The sequence below is a fragment of the Hippoglossus hippoglossus genome, chromosome 3, assembly GCF_009819705.1.
Source record: "Hippoglossus hippoglossus isolate fHipHip1 chromosome 3, fHipHip1.pri, whole genome shotgun sequence".
In the NCBI taxonomy this organism is placed as follows: domain Eukaryota; kingdom Metazoa; phylum Chordata; class Actinopteri; order Pleuronectiformes; family Pleuronectidae; genus Hippoglossus; species Hippoglossus hippoglossus.
Genome location: NC_047153.1, coordinates 15094668 through 15113346, shown reverse-complemented (window position 1 = coordinate 15113346; position 18679 = coordinate 15094668). Strand labels below are relative to the sequence as shown.

At 41.4% G+C, this 18679-nt stretch overlaps 1 protein-coding gene across 1 annotated transcript; it reads right to left on the bottom strand.

Annotated features, from left to right (window-relative positions):
• Positions 1–877: 877 nt before the first annotated feature.
• LOC117753776 (DNA-binding protein RFX7-like) lies at positions 878–18641 on the bottom strand. The gene is made up of 9 exons (XM_034572115.1): positions 18137–18641; positions 15366–15399; positions 11092–11189; positions 10791–10913; positions 8957–9073; positions 8501–8585; positions 8201–8414; positions 6989–7269; positions 878–6784 (listed from the first exon to the last, which is right to left on the bottom strand). The coding sequence occupies exons 1-9, from the start codon at positions 18262–18264 to the stop codon at positions 3545–3547; spliced, it is 4320 nt and encodes a 1439-aa protein (XP_034428006.1). The 5' UTR covers positions 18265–18641; the 3' UTR covers positions 878–3544.
• Positions 18642–18679: the final 38 nt, after the last annotated feature.

The following is an 18679-nucleotide window of genomic DNA, read 5'->3' as shown; positions in this document are numbered from 1 at the left end:
AAAACATGTGTTGTGAGCTCACAAGCTTTGACATTTTACCACAAAATTCCAATTGCTTTATTCATGAGTTCATGAGAGTGTTTTTGCCAAATTTGAAGAGATTCCCACGTAGTGATCCTGAGGAATCACGTTCATGAGAGTGAGACAGACGTACGGACAGAAACCTAGAAAACACACTGCCTGTGGCTGTCACCAGCACGGAGGCAGAACTGGTGTCAGTAATGATCTTACCATGTCTGTCGAGCTGCTACTCCAGCATAAACAGTGGTTGGTCAGAAAAGGGCAGAGGTGTCATCCAACAGTCAGTACAGGTCAGAGCACAATGCTGGTGTTTTTACTACAGGTGAGCAAACAGCACAAGTTCAAGTTTCTTTAACTGCAACACAAACTAGATGGTTGGAGCTGGTTTCCAATGTGGTTACAGCTCACCAGAGTTCTATTATCATCAATCCATCCATCATTCATCCATTCATCGTCCATCCTTCCATTTATAATCTATACTGCTTATCTTTTATTGGAGCCAAGCTCACCAGCGCACTGCAGATTATTATTATTTGTATTATTATTTCAAAAAGAGGAAAAGTATGGTAGCAACTTTCTTCTTTTTCGTGTTGAATTTACCTAAAGATATAAACCTTATGATAAATACACTAGTGAATAGTAATAAATATTATTTTCTTATAGCTCAAGCAAAATGTGAATTTATTCTTTTTTTTTTTTTTTTTACTTTCTGTAAAAGGTGAAGAGAAAGATGTTTCTGGAACATATATATTTGTGTGCATAAAAAGTACACTGTGATGTAGGAGCTACAAAACATGAAATGGATAGGAATAAATTCAAGAGAATCTGGAGGCAGCTTAGAGAAAACAAATACAGATGTACTTAAAAATGTTTATTAGTCTTAAAAAGTATTTAAAAACCAGTATTAACAAGCACTTCCCCCTTATAAAAGCACTTGCTAAAATGCAGAGAAAAAAAAGAATCCTCTACACACTGATCACAGCAACATGACTACAGTGGAGGGCAGCTCTACTGCTCTGAATTACTCACAACAAGAGGAAGGGTAACGGCTTTATCAAACACAAACATCAGAGCTAATGACATTAAATGCACACGTTTCCACAGACACAGTTAAACATCAAAACTGAGAGAAAAGATCCAAAAGCTGAATATAAATAAGAAAATTTGTCTCGATAACTCAATATTAAATTAGACTCAAAATGAGATTATATATTACAATGATACAATCTGCTTTTCCAGAAGTTCAAACCTCTGTAATCTGTATAAAACATCAATTTATCAACACAATCAAAGATTCAATGTACTGCCTATTCAATATATATGGCATTGATATTACGCCATGTAATTGTTTTATACTTTATAACCATGTGCAAATGTTTTTTGGGATGAATCCCTGCAAAAAAAATCCAGTTCTAAATTGTTTTACAGAACAAGCTGAATCTTGAGGATAAAAACAAAAAATCCTATTCATTATTCACCCGCATATATTGAACAACTCATGTTGACAAAATAAGCGCTGTATATGGGTGGTAATATTTAACGACACTTAAAACATACTGTCTGCTACAAAACGGTGCTAGTCAGATTATTGTGGATACACAGGATTATATGGTTTGAAAGGTTACACCTTCTGTACAAACAACACATTCTGAATAAATAACCACAAAGACAAACAGGCCACACTGACAACAATACAGTTAGTGCGACCAACAGTGTACACTCAGGGACCTAAAGCTAACACACAGAGAAACAATCCATGAATGAATTGGTGTTTTTTGCCTTAGAAAAGCATCATTGATAGTAAACGAAGAAATGAGTTTTAGAAACAAAATGTTTTTCCAGTGCTGCAAATATCCCCAATTTTTCACTTTGTAACAGACACCAGAGATGTTAGTACATGTTATTGCAGGTTATATTTGAAAGGTAGTCTTTGGTATGGATGGACTTTAAGGCTCAGGATCCAAAAACCCGCAGAAGCACCTTTAAATTGCTGGTTGCATCCCTTCTTCAGACGCGACTCTTCACCAGTGGAAGAAGCTGTTCTGCTACAGGCAGTGAAAATATTCATCCAAACCAAACACAGTGCATTTTTCTAAAGAATCTCAAGTATTGCAGATTGTCAGTGCAGTACGATGACTTAGTAGTTAGAGTTTCTTTAACTTTTATCTTTTTGTTTTAACCTACTTATTCAACTAGTTATTGGCACACTGTGTGAATAAGTTCAGTTCTAAGAAAAATGGCTAATATTTCATTTTTATTTAAAAATTCCAATAATTCTTATTCATACTTTCAAAGTGCAGGAACCCTCAGTCAAGGGCTTAAGGTGAAGTCTTAGGTACGTGGTTTCCCTTTCTCCGAGTGGTTGAGGCCTCATCTTTCTCTACATGTTGAAGATATCACATAATTCATCTCAATACGACCATACACATGCCATCTATAAAGATCCATAATTAAAGCTATTTTTAGGACCTCATTGCAAGACAGGGACTTTCCCTCTCGGCTTAATGTTTCCACACTTGACAACTTTTGTTTTTCTTTGACATTAATCTGTTTTTTGTTTTTTTTGCATAAAGTGTATTGCTGATATTTTGAAATATATCTATATAAAACAATTATCAAAAGATTTGCATATAAATTAAAGGGATTCATTAGAGCTTTATAAATATCTTCATCTAACAAGACAATTTCATTCAAATTTAGCAAAATATGACATATTAATAAAGCAATGTGCATACAGAGGCCAATTATTATTATTATTGACATCAAGTAAAACTTAGTCTGATTCTGAAAAGGCTCAAAATCTGTGACAATAAAAAAAACATATCCAAGCTTGAGAAATGAGGATATGCTAAATCTGATTCTGTTATAAGCTCCAAGCAAACTCTTTAGCATAATATTAATTATGGGTGATGACTGACCATAAGAATATAGTTAATGGATTTACATGGATGCATTTGGCTGCATTTTTGTCATAAAATTATTTTTGTATTAAGTGTTTGTATATTTTTCACGTCTGGTTGTTTTTATCTTTTTCAGCTGCACTGAAAGCAGACTGAAGACTTTTTGATGCTTCAATTTTTCTCAGATACTCAGAGGAATTAGATACTGTAATGACTTCGAATAAAGAAATATTGTTGTAAAAGACTAATATTATCAATATGATCAATTTCCATATTTCTTGCATAATTCATGGCTCTGTTATGTTGATTTTTTAATCAGTGACTCTTTAGTGAAACCTCAAACACAACATAATAAAACAGAATTAGGATTAGGTGTGTTCAGGAACCTAAGTTTTTCTTGCACTTAATACAACAGTATAAGGTGATGTTCTCGGATTAAAGGGAAGTGATTTGCATTTTGATCAGTGTGTTGCAGCATCTTTACAGTTCAGCCTGGCACTTAAACTGGACAAACCTCACTGTGTCCATTGTTGCATTTTAGGTGTAAATGCCTGAAAACAAGTACAAACAAACAGCAACCCCAAGTTAAAATGACTGATAAGATAAAAAAAAAAGCTCAGTTCTCAACCCATCAATCCAACAGTTGTTTGATCTTTGCTTTCCAGCCAGTCAAGTCCACTCGAATGAGCCGTCTCGCTGCTGATGTGCTGAAACAGCGGATCATTCACCAACTCCTCTGGGGCAGTGTTTTGATATTGCCCTTGCTGCTGGTTGGGGTCAAACAGAAGGTTTGAATCCAATGCATTGAGGTCGTTGATGCTACTGGAGAACTCTGACGTCATTCTGATTTCACATGGGAAGTCTGCCCCGCCTGTAGTCAGCTCTGATGCCTGTTCGACGAGCTGACCGCCGGCGGCGAGGCTGTGGCCTGTCAGGAGGTCTTTGACGGTGCTGCTGAAATCCAGCTGCTGATGCTGATGCAGTTCTTCTCGCTGCTGCTGTTGGTTTAGTGTTAACATCATAGACTGGGCCTGCTGATGCTCTCTAGAGGCAGATTGTACTAGGCTCTCACTTGCAGAGAAATGCATTGGTTCATTAATGGCGCTTTCGATGAGGTAATCTGGCCTCTGTAGCCTGCAGGGGCTGGTGGTGTCACAGGTCATCATGCTGAGGTGGTTGTCAGCGCAGGAGAGACTGGGGTCAGACTCCAGGATCTGAGTGAGGTTCATGCGCGCAGTGTAGCTGGAGGGTAAATTACTGATGCCTAGACCCCGCAGAGCATCATCGTGGTCACTGTCCAGCTTGCTCAGAAGGACACTGCCAAGGTTTTTGTTGTTGCATTGTTGGCCTGCCATGGGACGGACCTCAGTTTGCATCATGATGTTGAGCGGCACGGAACGGCTCCGCTGGGCCATGCTGCTCACCCCAAGATTAGTCTGGCTGTTTGCAAAGATGTTCAACATCTCAGGAGTCACAGGAGAATTATAGGGAGACACCACTGAACGAAGGACATTGGGATGGGCGCTGTTTCCTGTGTTTCCACAGAAGTTCCTCTGATGCACCGCGGGGCTCACGCTGCGACACCGAAAATTTGTAGCGGGTACGTTGGTGTTTTTATTATCCAGTGGAGCAGGCACAGCGAAACCCTCCTGCTTGGTCATATTAGCCATGTTAGCTACCTGCTGCTGCACAGGTGAGATGGGTGTCAAGCGGCCGAAGCTGCTGTCGTGGTACCGCGCATGAGGAACGGCGAAGGCATGAGGTTTTTGAAAATGGTCATCTATCAGGCCTTGATAACCAGGGAGGATTCCCATTCCGCTGTTTGACTTGTTTAAACTCTCACTGCTGCTGTTGTAACTGTTATTCATCCACTCCAGCCTGGTCTTGTCTGGGTGGGTGGCCATCGGCCTCTGCATGGGCTTGACGGGGCTGCTGGAGACAGTGCTGCAGTCATGGAAACCAGTGATGCTGGAGTTGATGGGTGTGAAAGCAAACGGATTCCTGCACTCCACTGGACTGGGTGGCACATTGCTGCTGCAGCTGGAGTGTGGGGTACCGAGTGGGGTGTGACGACTGCTTCCCAGCGCGCTGTCCACGGGGGTTGGGGAGGCGAAGTGGGAGCAGGGACTCTCGCCGGTGAAGCCTTGAGCTCCTCCCATCATCTCTGACGTTGGTGTGGGAGTGGGTGTCGGGGTTGGTGTATGGATTGGGTTGCCGCTGTTGTTGGCAGAGTGATAGAAAGCAGTCATTGACTGATTAGTGGACATAACGTTGTCCGGCACCACGTGCTGCTTGCCTTGCATTGTGACTCCGAACCCACGCAGGCTGTTGAGCTTCATCTGCTCCTCCATCTGCACCAACTCCTCCACGATGCTGTCCTGAGTCACATCGTCATCGAAGGGAAAGTAGTCCATGTCTGTCTGCATAGGGAGATGATTGGACGATGAAACTTGACTCAAAAACTCTAAGGTTTCGGTGGCAGGATTGGACTGAGTGTAGCTCTGCTGCTGAGCTCCTTCCAGGATTCCTGTGGTGGAGTTTGAGATCCTCCCATCACCTGAGTGCTGCTGGAAGCTGGGGTTATTAGGTATGACATGCACATTAGCCACTGTGTGCCCCTGCTGTTGCTGTGTTAATGCGTGACTGACTGAGCTGCTATTTTCCAAAACAGTAGAGGTGTTTTTCCTCTGGATTGAGCTCTGTGTTTTGGCAACAGAGTAAAAGCCACTGGGTCTGAAAGAGGAAGTGCAGAGTGAATGGACTTGAGTGGTCGAGACAGAGTTCATTTTCCCTTCCACCTCCCTGGTGGCCGGTGCACTTTCGGGTCGAGTCGGAGCTCCCAGCCTGGAGAAATAACCGACTGGCTTTCTGATGCCATATCCAAGAGCAGCAGTGCCCCCTACAGGCTGCTGGGGCATAAAAACCCTTTTGACTGGGGAAAGTTCTGGGCTGACGCTGGAGCGTTTCCTGAGGCTTTTGTTGGACAGGAAACTTTCCTTTGTTGGTGTCACACCACAGCTCTCCCGACATGAAGGTGCTCCGCTGGTGTTCAGTATCGAAACAGTGCTGGTATTCTGAGGGGAGGGAGTTAAGTGCGAAGTGCTTGTATTGTTGGCGCTTCTATTTCTGCTTTCGACTTCTGCCGTAGCGTAAGTGCACGAGGAGGACTCTCCATTGCATTTAGTGAGAGATGTTTCTTCCAGAACCAGGAAGCCTTTCGTCTGAGGAATGGGAACACTGGCGGCCCTCTGTACAGCCCCTCCGCTTCTATTTGCCATTGCCCCTTGAGTCAAAATGTGACAGCTAGGATTTAGCATTTGGCTGTTTTGATGTATTGCTTCGACTTCCATTTCAACATCGATGCTGTGAGCGGCAGCTGTCTGCCCTTGCCAGGCCACCGGGGCCAGAATTGGGACAGCAGAAGCACTTCTTGTGGTTTGATTAGAGCTGATGTCTTCTGCAACAGCAGAAGTGCTGATTCCTGCAGATGCTGACCGCAGAGTCGCATTTGTGAAGGTCGTGGTGGTGTTGCCGCTGTTGGGTGCCAACGATATGGCCGTCATCTTGACCAAACTGACCGGGCTGACATGACACGTGGTCATCACAGTTTTAAGCGGGCTGTTGGCAAGGATCATGGCGGAGGGCGAGTGCAAAGTGATGGAGGTCGTGGCCAAAGGTTTGGGCAGGATTTGAGCGTAGCGCTGCCGAGCCGTGCGTTCTCCCGCTGGACTGGGCAGAATATTTTGCAGGGTCTTTGGGCTCCGTGTCATCGGCCGTGTCACCATTTGGAAGTTAAAGGGCAGCACTTTGCTCTCAACTGTTCCCACCGGACTTGGGGACATCAGCTGCCCACTTCTCTGAACCTGAAGAGAAAGAAGCTCCATAAGAAAGTAGTAGAACAGAATTTTCTTTCTTATATTTTATTTACTAATCTCTTATTACCTACAAGTAGAGGAAGGCAATGAACGTGTAACAGCTAACCGTTATCTTTTTGTTTTGCACCAGTCAGACTCTACTGATATTTACAAATTCATTCATTACGTAACTTATGAGTCCTGTTTTCTCACCGTGATGGGGCTGGGGACAGCAGCGACCACAATGCCTATGGTTGGCTGAGGTGACGGAGGTGGGGGGCTACCGGAAGGCACACTGTCATCTGACCTCTTGGTTTGTCCCTCTCCAGGTAAAGGAGAGTGCAGCTTCTGTTCCTGTTGTTTTCTCTGGATCTTCCTCTGGAGCTGCTGCTTCGCATCGACAGAAGGTGACGACAGGCTCGTCATGTGAGGCTGGAAGGAGTGAGCCTCAGCAGTGGGGATGAAAGCTGACGCAGACTGTGGAGTCTTAACGTCTAGAGAAATAAAACAGGAGGACATTAGATGTAGCAACATTGGTACTTTTACTTAAGTAAATGATCTGAATACTTCCACCACTAATAGTTGTCAGGAAACATTTAGTCACGTCTCATTATTTCCCACTCTTTGTGTTTCTTGGTTTTTGTTCGACGTCACTAACTTCCCCTCTCGTTTCAGATCTCACTTCCTGCCCTTATGTGTTTCACAATGTCGTGATTCTCTTATCTGCCATAATATGTAACACATGTGTCTCTTCCCATAGAGTATTCAGTCACCGTGCTCAGTTTGTCGTCTTAGTTCCCTAGTGTTATTTTTTCTAGTGTAAGTTTTCCGGGGGCCGTTTACTCTGCTATCGTTCTTAAACCGGTCCTCTGCCTGATCCTCTGCTCTGTTTGCCTGTGACCTTTGACCTGTGTCTACATGTGAACTGACCTGTTTTGAGAAAAAACTAAGATGTTTGGAACTTTACCTTGTCACCGAGTCGTGCATCTGAGTCCTCTGACACGTATAAATAATATGTGTATATAGGCTTGAATCACCAAATTTGGTTTAAACACAACTTGAAAAGCCAACAAGCCGGCAGCGCTTCGGTAAGTTGGGTTCTATTAAGGTTAATTTATGTTCTTTCAGTCTCTTCTGTTGTTTAACTAATTTTAAGTTAGTTTTAAGTTCTTTGTATAATTAATTAAGTTGAAACTAAGTAACCTCTGCAAGCTTTTTGTGGCACTTCACTGTTGTGTGTTATTACTTATTTAACTACTTTATTTTTGCTGCTATGGAACTTCCCTGCAAAGGTTTTTCACACGGAGCTTGAATCAACATTTGAAGTCAGTAACTGCAGTGACAGACAGTTGCCACTAGATGTCATTTACCAACTACAGTTTTAACACGCAGAACATGAGGCCAGCAGCAGAACCGTAGTGCTACCTGTGGCTGTGCCGGTCACAATGGTGAGAGCTGCCAGAGACTTGTTGCTGATGTAGTGGCTGTCGATGAGGAAGCGGGCCAGATCCTCCACGGCATCAAACTGGCGTTTCAGCACCTTCTGGGCCCACTCACACACCAGGTCACAGGCTGCGAACCGAACCTCCTCCTTGATGCTGCTGAGCTGACCTGGTGACTCCAGGACATCACACTGCAGCTACACACATTAGATAAGATGTTATTTGCAAAGAGAAACTTAAGATGATTCTGAAATATTTATAAGAAGGCTGTAAATGTTCTTACTCCTTCTGGTGATTTATGGAGATCCAGAGCAGGTAACGATGGCATGTGAACAAAGGGTCTCTTCCTTAATCCACTATAGCAATATGTGAACTGGTGTTAAGATGAAAAACATGTGATTCCAGAACATTTACATATGCTGCCAATATACAGGATAATATCGTAAATGATTGGCACATTTAACACTTCTGAGTTTAAAATGATCATGTCATAATCAAGCAGTTCCGATAGATTAAAGGTCATAAAAGAAAAGTTTTAAAATCATGAATGAGTCATGAAGGTCAAGATCACAGTGACTCCCTGTGCGTCTCTGTATTATGCTTGTGCTTCCGAGGCAGAGAGGGGACTTTATTCCATTTCACATCTATATTTAGAGAGGGGCTTATGAACTGCAACAGCAGATGGTCTGTGACCAGAGACAGAGGCCAGACTGGCACAATCCATTCCACCAAAGGATATTTTGATTTTCCTCTCATGCCAAGTCGACGCGCCTTCATGTTCGGGAAGACGTTTTTCATCATTTTTCCAAAGTCCGCAGCGCTCAGCGGGTGGTAGTTGAGATTGTCACAGAAGCTCCTGAAACACAAGGCAGGCAGAGTTAATGTGATGAAGAACACGCAGAGAGCAAAGTACAACATGTCAGTTTTCAACCAAATCACAGCAAATACCTTGAATTATAAATCAAAGTCATGGTACAAGTACAGATGTTCCCATAACAATACAGCACCAGAAATAGTTCTGATACTGCTGAAAATACTGGGTCGGACATCGGAGAGTACGTGAATCTATTTACCGATCAGCTACCACGTCTTTAAACTATATCAGTTTCACGCAGATGAAACTGTCCTTTTCTTTTTCCAGAAATCACTTCTTCTTCTCAGCTCAAAAACAAAAGTTACGCTGTACTGTCACTGACAGGTGCTGCTTTTAGAGCGGAGAAGAAGAAGTGATTTCTGGTAGAGATAAATAAAATAGTATTTCATACTGGAAAGTCCCACAAGTAAAACGGCAAAGTGTACTGTGTGCAAGACTTGAGTTTCAAGGGCACAAGTGTTGCCAATTACAACACGAGCAATCTCATAAAGCATTTGAAGAACCATCATCGAATGTGAAGTGATAAAAGTCTTTAAACTATTCGTCTAATTTTTCTAAAGTTAATGTTGTTGCTTTGAAATAATGAAATGAGCTACAATAAATATTTGTATCCCAACAAGGGATTAAATGAATTGACCAACTGTCAGAGAATGATCACCTGCCTCTGCAGGTCCTCTTGGCACATTGTACTGTTTCAGCATCTTTCAGTCATTGTTTGTTTTCACTGTCACTTCTCTCATCAGTAAAAAGCTCCAGAAACCCAATGTACCCACAGCACCAGACATATTATTATGTTATTATATAGGTTAATATAGAAAATGTGAAGAATTCCCACAATTAAGTTGTAACAGCGATTTACAGTTGGACAAACTTGTAAGATGAGATGCATGGAAACTAAACTGACAGCCACATCTGACATTATTGTATTACGGTTCATTGTACATCATCCATTTCCCATCTAACATTCAGCGTTCTTAATCGTTATATATCCAGAGTATGTACCACACAGATACATGTATGTATAAACATGATGTATGTATAAACTGTAGTCATTTGTCTTTGTCATCTAAAAGCTCCAATGAGTTCTTATGATACAAAGTCTTCTCATTTACTTTGATAATAACTCCCTTAGAAATACTTTAGTGGTGTCATGATTTTTGAAAATGATCGTATAGACTTAATGTGATTACTTCATTCAAAAGAAACTGCTCTTATTGTTTTCTAGTGCAGCACATTATGTTTCTCTGAAGCCTTTTCACCTGTCAATCCTAAAGGCGCCAATATTTCTGGGGGCCACTGTATTTCTGTTCTGGTGGAGTTAAAAAGACAGTTACATAACACTGTCAGAGCATTTCAATGACTGTCTCAGACTTTCCATTCTAATATTACCAGCACATGCTGCCGTGATTCTCATGCCTGCGGCGTCTATTTATATTGACGCTTTAGCCGGCAGCAGTTTAGTGGAGAAAGAGACTTGAACACGAGGAGCCGTGAGGTGAAACATCGCAGATAAAGAATGAAATAAATGATCAATATTAGTAGTTAATTATTTAGAAAATAAACCTATCCTTTCAGCCTCACTGTGCTTTGTATTTTAATGGGAAACTTTAAGTTTCAGCCTGAAATTGTTTAGTTATGGAAGTGACAAAAAAGGGATTCACTGTAAATGTGTGTAATGAAAGAAAAGAGAAAAACCTACTTGTATTCATCGTAGACTTCCTGTTTGGGGAGAGATGTCTCCGGGTATTCCTCTAAATGATTGCGGATCCAGTTGAACGCATGCATCTGCTGAGTGCGGCTTGAAGACAGGGCGCTCTGGTCACTGAGAAAAGATGTGGATCACTGATGAACAACTGTGCCGCTCTATATTATTCACATCATATAGCAAATAAATAATATGTGCCAGAATCAATGATCAATCCTTAAGTGGTTTGTTATTTTAAAAACATTACAGAGTCCATTTCTCTCTAAATCCTGTCAGAGAGCAGGTGAAGCTTTACCTCTTCTCAGTGCTGCTGCTGCTGCTGCTGCTCGGACCAGAAGGCAACTTAAGGTAGAGGTAGAGTTTTTCAATGTCGGAGAACTTCTCGACATCTTGCTGTGGAAAAGAAAAGAAAAAGCGGGTTTTAATGTTTCTTTCCATCAGCCCAAAGTCATTTTCTGCTGTGGTTTTAAAAGCAGACACGGTTTTGTTACACCTGAAGAACACACACAAAAGTTGGAGTTATTCTTGGACAGTTACCTCAGCCAAGAAGCTTGTTTGTTTGTCAGCAGGATTACACAAGAACTACTCAACTGATTTTCATGGCACTTTGTGGAGGGGTGGGGGGGCATGACCCAAGGAAGAAGCCAATCAATCCGTATTGTTTCACTTTCTTTAAGATTGCTAGATAGGATGTTTTTCAACATTTTCATTGATTTCTCAAAGAATAATCCATGGATCTTGACGGAAGATGATTGATGAAATACACATCCTGACCTGCCGTTGATTAAGAACCTTCATTAGCTAAGTATTTAATCATTTAATCAAAGACCAGCTTCTGATGGAATAAAGTAGGAAACATCTTTCCTATCGTAACTCGTGAGATCCGAACCATTTCCATCCCTTGCTGGGGTCTTAGGTGCTGATCTATGGAGAAGTCAAGCTGCAAATCAGCCTCACCTCCACAAAGTAAAACTTTTTTATCAACTTTAACAAAGCATATTGTGTTGTCGAGCCCTAACCCGTTTTAGCCAACCCAGTGAATATGGTGCCTATAAAAGGTTTTCAGCCTCACGGGAAGTTTTAGTATTTTATTGTTTTACAGCATTGTGTCAAAGAAGATTTAAGGTGCCATGCAAAATACTTGTAAGCATTCATGTATTCATTATCGTTAATATGACACATTTAAATGATTGTTGGCGCAGCCGGTCACATAGGTGAATGGAAATCTGTTTCCATTGACTGTATGAGTGCATCTGTATCTGGAGGTCTGAGCTTTTGTGTGTCAGTGTTGTGGCAAAACCTGCAAAGATGATGCAAGACAATGAAAGTGAACGCCTGTAATCCAAGGAACATCCTACAGTCTAATAATCTGCTAAAGTTTGGACGATGGAAAATTGTGTACCTAAATGTTCGCCGACTTTCCGAGTTGTTCTGACTTGAGGTGGCGGGCACATACATTTTTGCCAAGTCAGGAACTTATTTTTCAGATTATTCCGACACCACGTAAATGCACCTGCATCTGCCGACAGCAGCCTGTCCTTAAAAACTGAGCGTCCAAGAAGGAGACTAGTGAGGGAAGTTATCAAGAACCCTCTGAAGGAGTTTTAAACTTTAAAAGCTGAGATTGAAAAGACAGAGACAAAAGAGTTGCATGTCATCTCAGCTATAGTTTGACAGAAAGCGCGTGGAGGAAGGTTGGATGGTCTGATGAGACGAGGACGTCGCTTTGTGGGTATCATGGGTCAAACGCTGCACCTACTCATAAACAGCAGTGGGTCTAGGACTGAGGAGATTCACTCTGACTTTCATACTGCATTCATTCATACAGCTGCACAGACTGAGACACACAAACATGTGCACACATTGAGCACAAACAGCTGCAGACAGACATACAGAGACAGACGGACTCCTGCAGAGCCTGTAAGGTGAAATAGAAACTCCTGCCACCCGCCCGCCCTTCTCTCAGGACGGCTCGCTGCACGGCGCGGGCACAGACACACACATGCACACACACTGCCAACACATTCCTCCACTAGGACATGTCCCCCCCTTTCAATGGCCTCTCGGAATAAACTTTATCCAGCTCATCTGTTCTCATTAACATCTTTGACGTGAGGGAACCACAAGTCATTGACACTGAGCAATACAAGTAGAATACACATAATTTTCATAAATGAGCTCACAAGTCATTTAAAAACTGGGCTGAATCCTTTTTGTGCATCATTCCGAGGACATCGTCGGCCTTTTCAGAGTGACTCACGTCGTGGACTGTCAATGTAATGTTACCATGTCAACAGTCCTGCACGGTGAGCTCTACTCCCCCTTCAACTCATTTTACCTTGACACTAAATGTGTGCAGGCTCAAATACTAATTGATAAGTAACAAGAAACAGAATCTGGAATCACCCACAATATGTCCAAGGCCTTTTTCACAGCAGCAGACATTTAGACATGTGACAGTAGGAACCACAGGTGCTCATGACAACGGTCACATCCGCTCTGTTCAATACAAGTCATTCATGACAGTGTGACAGTGAGTCAGCATGCAGCCTGAAACTGAAGCAGCTGAATGGAATCCAGCCATCATTCAGTTAATCATCTACACGGGTAGTTTTTACGACTGTCACATGTCAAAATGTCTTCTGGGAAAAGGTGCGAGTGCCACAAGTCCACTGACGACTTAATTTTTCAACGTACCTCTAATTACACATCTTGGTCACAATTCTCTGATAAAAGATTTAAGGTTCCAAATTCTGTTTATATTAAAAATCAACTGATTCATAGTCATTATTCATTTTGGAAATACCCTCAATTAACCTCCAGTATTTGTTAACTTCTACCAAGATGGTCCACATATGACTGAAATATTTATTCATATTAAAAGTACATTACTACAGTTTTTCACCTCCTACACATATTTATTTTCTCCAGGTCAATCCATGTAATCGTCCTGATTCTGACTTGTGTTGAACTTTTGAACGACTTGTGATTCCTATTTGGACCCTTTGAGGACAATTTTTGCACTTCTGGTGTGTTTGGAACTTGTTGTGGCCTGTTTGAACTTTTTGTGGATCTTTTGTTGGACTTCTTGTTGTGTTTATTGACTGTGTTTCCCAAAACCTCACAGACAGTTTGTCTTGTCAGGTTCCTGGTCGACGTGTCAGTGTTTCCCAGGGTTTCTTCATAAGTTTAATGACCAAGTTTTGTATTTTTTTACTTTGCCTTTGCTTCAGTGTTTTTACTTTACCATTCTGACTACTGACTGCTGTTTGTTTAATCTGTCCTCAAGTATTGTCTGTAATTGGGTCCTCACCAGTTCCTGGATGTAACAGTAATAACATGTCTGCTCCATTATCATATGTCTGCCAGGTTTGTTGAGCCTCTGATCAGAACACACACTCTTTCCTAACTGGCAAAGATTACTCTGCAAATATCAATTCAATGCAATGGATCAGGATACATTTTTGTTAAGTGGAAATGTAATGCTGTTTTCAAGCAGGACTGGTTCAGACTCAAAGTTCAGACTTTTGCCCAGCCCTTGAAGTCCTCATTTCATTATTATGGGATAGCGTATAGACTAATGAAGCCTGTCTGAGAATCATCAGCAGTGGTGGATCACAGGATACAGGACTGGGTGTAGGGTTACAACTTTTTTTACTTTCTTTTTTTAAAAGGCATGGCCGGGATTAGACTAGATAAACTAGTCTATATTAACAACTACATGACATCATTAATTATATATAAAGAGAGATATATTAGAGATATATTAGGCTACATAAGGACAACAGAAGGCCCAGCTAATGTCCACAAGCCTTGGTTTGGTTAAAAGGTTTCATTTATTAAAATTAATCTGCTGTTCTTCCGTCCAACATTTTCCTCTTATTGGGTTTTAATAAACACTGTGATCAGTAAGGTTTGCTAAATGGGATCTTGACTTAATTTTTAACTAATATTCTTTCGCAATGTTACCTTCGACCTATAGGGGGTGCAACATATGAATCATACTCTGTTTATAGAGGTGACAAACATGACACTAAGACAGCCAGGCATAGTTATAGTCAACCATCTGATGAGTTAACTCACACAGGTTAATTACATGTTGCCACCATTCAAAGGTTTTCGATGCACATCAGTGAACGTGCTGTCACATCACCCACATTTAACCCTAACCCTAACCCTAACCCCCTAACCCTAACCCTATTGAGCTTTAGTTACACATAAAACTTACTTTTCTAAGCTAGTGGATATTTTTACAGATATAAGTCCTCCGTGATTTAAAGAATTGAATTACAAAGACTAAAATTGACCTTATAGAGCCCTGCGACATCGCTTCAGACAACCTATGGAACTCAGTACAGTTTATGCTCAGATTTGCTGTCATTTTATATAATGCCAGAAAAGATTTCCACACATAAGAAAACAATGAGATTTCAGCTCTACACATGATAACCACTAGTAAATTACCATCAAAATCAAATGACTTATGGCCATTATTACTTATTGTAGATGAGATTTTAAAAGGTTAATTCAAAATGCAATCCATATGAATAACATGTCAGAAATACTCACCAGAATGTTTTCCACTTTTGATTGAACAGATTTGCTGCAAAATACAGACAAAGTATGAATTAGTATGAAGCTGGTGTAACATGAGCCCTTGTGTCTAAAGTGTATTTATTTATAAAGCAAAAGAATGTTTGGTATGAGACGACCCTCCCTTCAGCATCTCTCAGGTCATGTATCCCACCATTGGGAACACATGTTGTCATATGTAAAAAGAGGGAGACGAGCGCTGCGGTAACATTGTCTCAGACAGAAGGATTTTTATCACTCAGTCATATATTTTCAGTCGCTGAGAAAATCCACTATAGTTTATCTCAAATGAATAATATTACAAAACTGTGAATGGAAAATGTTGTCATGTTTTCTCGACAATATGTTAAAAAATATTTTAAGAAAAGCAAGAAAAACAAATTCCTGTATCATAATCATATATACACATATAAAATGATCTCAAATGTTTCATTGTGAATCCTGATATTATCCATAGACTTATTCCTACTATATATATTTTACAACAAATAGAAATGAGTAAATAAAGTACATAAACAAAGGAAAAAGGAAAAGGAAAATTAACTTGTCAATCAGTAGTTTTAAAGTAAGAAAAACTCAAATAGATAAATAGACCACGCGGTCCAATGAAAGACACCTTATTTCAGCTAAAACAAGCATGAGATGAGTCTTTGCTGATTCAGAGCTGTGCAACACGACAACGAGTCAAAGCAGATACATGAATAACTTCTCCAGGACTAATTCCTAATCTGCAGACAGGTCAGGTTGTTGCCTGGTCGACTGTGAAGCAGAAGGTAGGTCACACTTAAAGACACCGGGCAGGTAAGAATCAGGAGATGACTCTAAGCCATGACAAGAACAGTTCACTTTAATTCACTGTTACCAGGAGGCCCGGTGCTGAAAGGCTGTCATAAGCTGTTTGTGAGGCAGATTTGTCAGGTTCACTGAAACACATCCGAAGGTGTTCACAGGGACTTTAATTAGAAAAGAAAGGAAATAACCTGAAGAGATCCTTTGACTCCCATTGTGTATAATACTATCCAGGTGCACCGTAGGTCTAACTGAAATCCAGCAGGAACAGTATAACTGTGTAGTAGCACTTAATTATAAACCATTATTTTAAATGAAAACAGGGTGACAGTGTAATTATAAATGAACTTGCTGACCCTGACTAAGACGTTCTCATTCTACCATAAACCACTCAGCGGCAGGTCGCTGAGGTGAACACCAATATTTATGCTCTAATCCTCTTAGAGGTTAAAGATGGAGGGAGAGAGACAGATTGTCAATATCTCAATATGTTATTGACAATCTGGCACAAGCGATGCACAAGGTTTCTGTCGTGGTATTTGGGGCAGACGTTTCAACTCTGAACTGTTGTCCTTTCTGGTAATTCGGCCTTTTGACATTTTATGGCTATTTGATATTTAAACTAGAGTGGCACAAGAGTGCATGTTCCTCCGCTGAGGACACACAAGCCGACACATGTCTCTTGAGCTCTTATCACATCCATCTGCACCACATTGTGCAAACTGATAGAATGTATGTTTGTTTGTTTGTTTGATTTTAAGCAAGATTATGCAAAACTTAAAGGACAGATTAACATAAAACTTGGTATGAGTCAGGGAAGAATCCAGTAAATTTGAAACTTGATGAAAACAATCAGGCATGTTTAAAAGACTGACATCTATAGGTGTGTGAAATTTGGTGCAGCTTGATTCTAAGGGGACTATTTGACCCGTGTTCACTAAATTAGATAATTACACTTAAAAACCAACTGACTTAACATCAGTTAGTTGGTTTGGAAGTGTCAGTCATAGTTGATGATGGAAATAGAAGGAACACAGTAAATAAAACAGTCAGACAGAAAGTAGATGATCGTTACTGTGATGATGCATTTAACAAATCAATGCACAAGCAATTCATATGGAGGCAGGTGTGAAGTGAAGAGGAGGAAGAGGAGGGTGAACTTGTGCAAACAGTCGACTGCACATTTATTCAAGTACTGTACTTGAATGCTCTTTGACGTGCCTGTATTAAAATTTTCGCACATTTAATACTTTTATTCCCCTGCATTTTAGAAGGATATATTGTCATCTTTACTTAACTGAATTTACCTAGCTGCTGGAGTGACTGATATAAATTCAGTTTGTATGATATGATGCTTTGTTGTTGAAAACTGCCCACAGTATCCAATAAAACAACAACAAAAGTATAATAATCATAATGATAACACTGAGAAAATAATTGACCAACTTGAAAACAACACTTCAGTTGGTAACAACCAAAATAATTTAAAAATATCAACTTATTTACTTTAATTTGAACATACTTAATTAATTTGTGTGTTGCTTATTAAAGTAATTATTTTAAGTTGGTCCAACAATTAGCTCTCAACAGTGTAACAAAGGTTTTTTATCAACAGACCTTATTGGTGATACTTTACTACTACTACTACTACTACTTTACTACTATTCTTAAGCTGAAGAAAACATTTGTGAGTATTATAAAATTTTGGTCTTGCTACTTTTATTCAAGTAACAGGTCTGAAAACCTCATCCACCCCCATCTCCTGTCATTGAGAAGGAAATCACGTCAAAAACAGCCCAAAATCACAACATGTCCCCACGTGGTTTAACAACCTGTGCAGCATGAAGACGCTTGACAGAGACGATGAGTCTCTCTACTGGGATCAGTTTGCTATGGGGCAATGATTCATTTCTGTATAATCAAACCGTGCACAGTAGTATATGTGAACACGTCCTCACCAGATGGAGTTCTTGATCCTGAGCTGCAGAGCACTGGCCTCGGCGCCCTGCAGCCCAGGGAGGAGCAGGCCGGGCAGGCTCCCCGCCCCGCGGTCCGCCTGCTGCTGCTGGGGGTCCGCCTCGGCCATCAGGGCGGGCCTCGGGACGGGACGGGACGGGTCTGGACTGGAGGCGTGGACGGGTGTATTGGCCCGGCGCGGTTAAACGACATGGACCGAAGGACGCTGTGATGCTAACGGGACAGCAGCAGCAGCAGCGGCGCGCCGTGTTGTTGTTATTGCCAGCCGGCCCTCCTCCTCCGACATCGCTCCGGGTCCGGGTCCCCGACACTTGGTGACTTGAAGAGCCGGTGTAACGAAGCTACGCGCCGCTGTCAGGCCCGAGCCGGTGCATGGATATGAGTGAAGGTGTAAACAGAGACAGGGCAGCTGCAGAACTACTGGCTCGTCCCTCCGGTGCGCTGCCCCTCACGTTGTGGGATTTCTCTGCATGTGCATAGTGAGTAGAAGCTGCGGGGCAGGCGCATGCGCACTGACAGCCCCG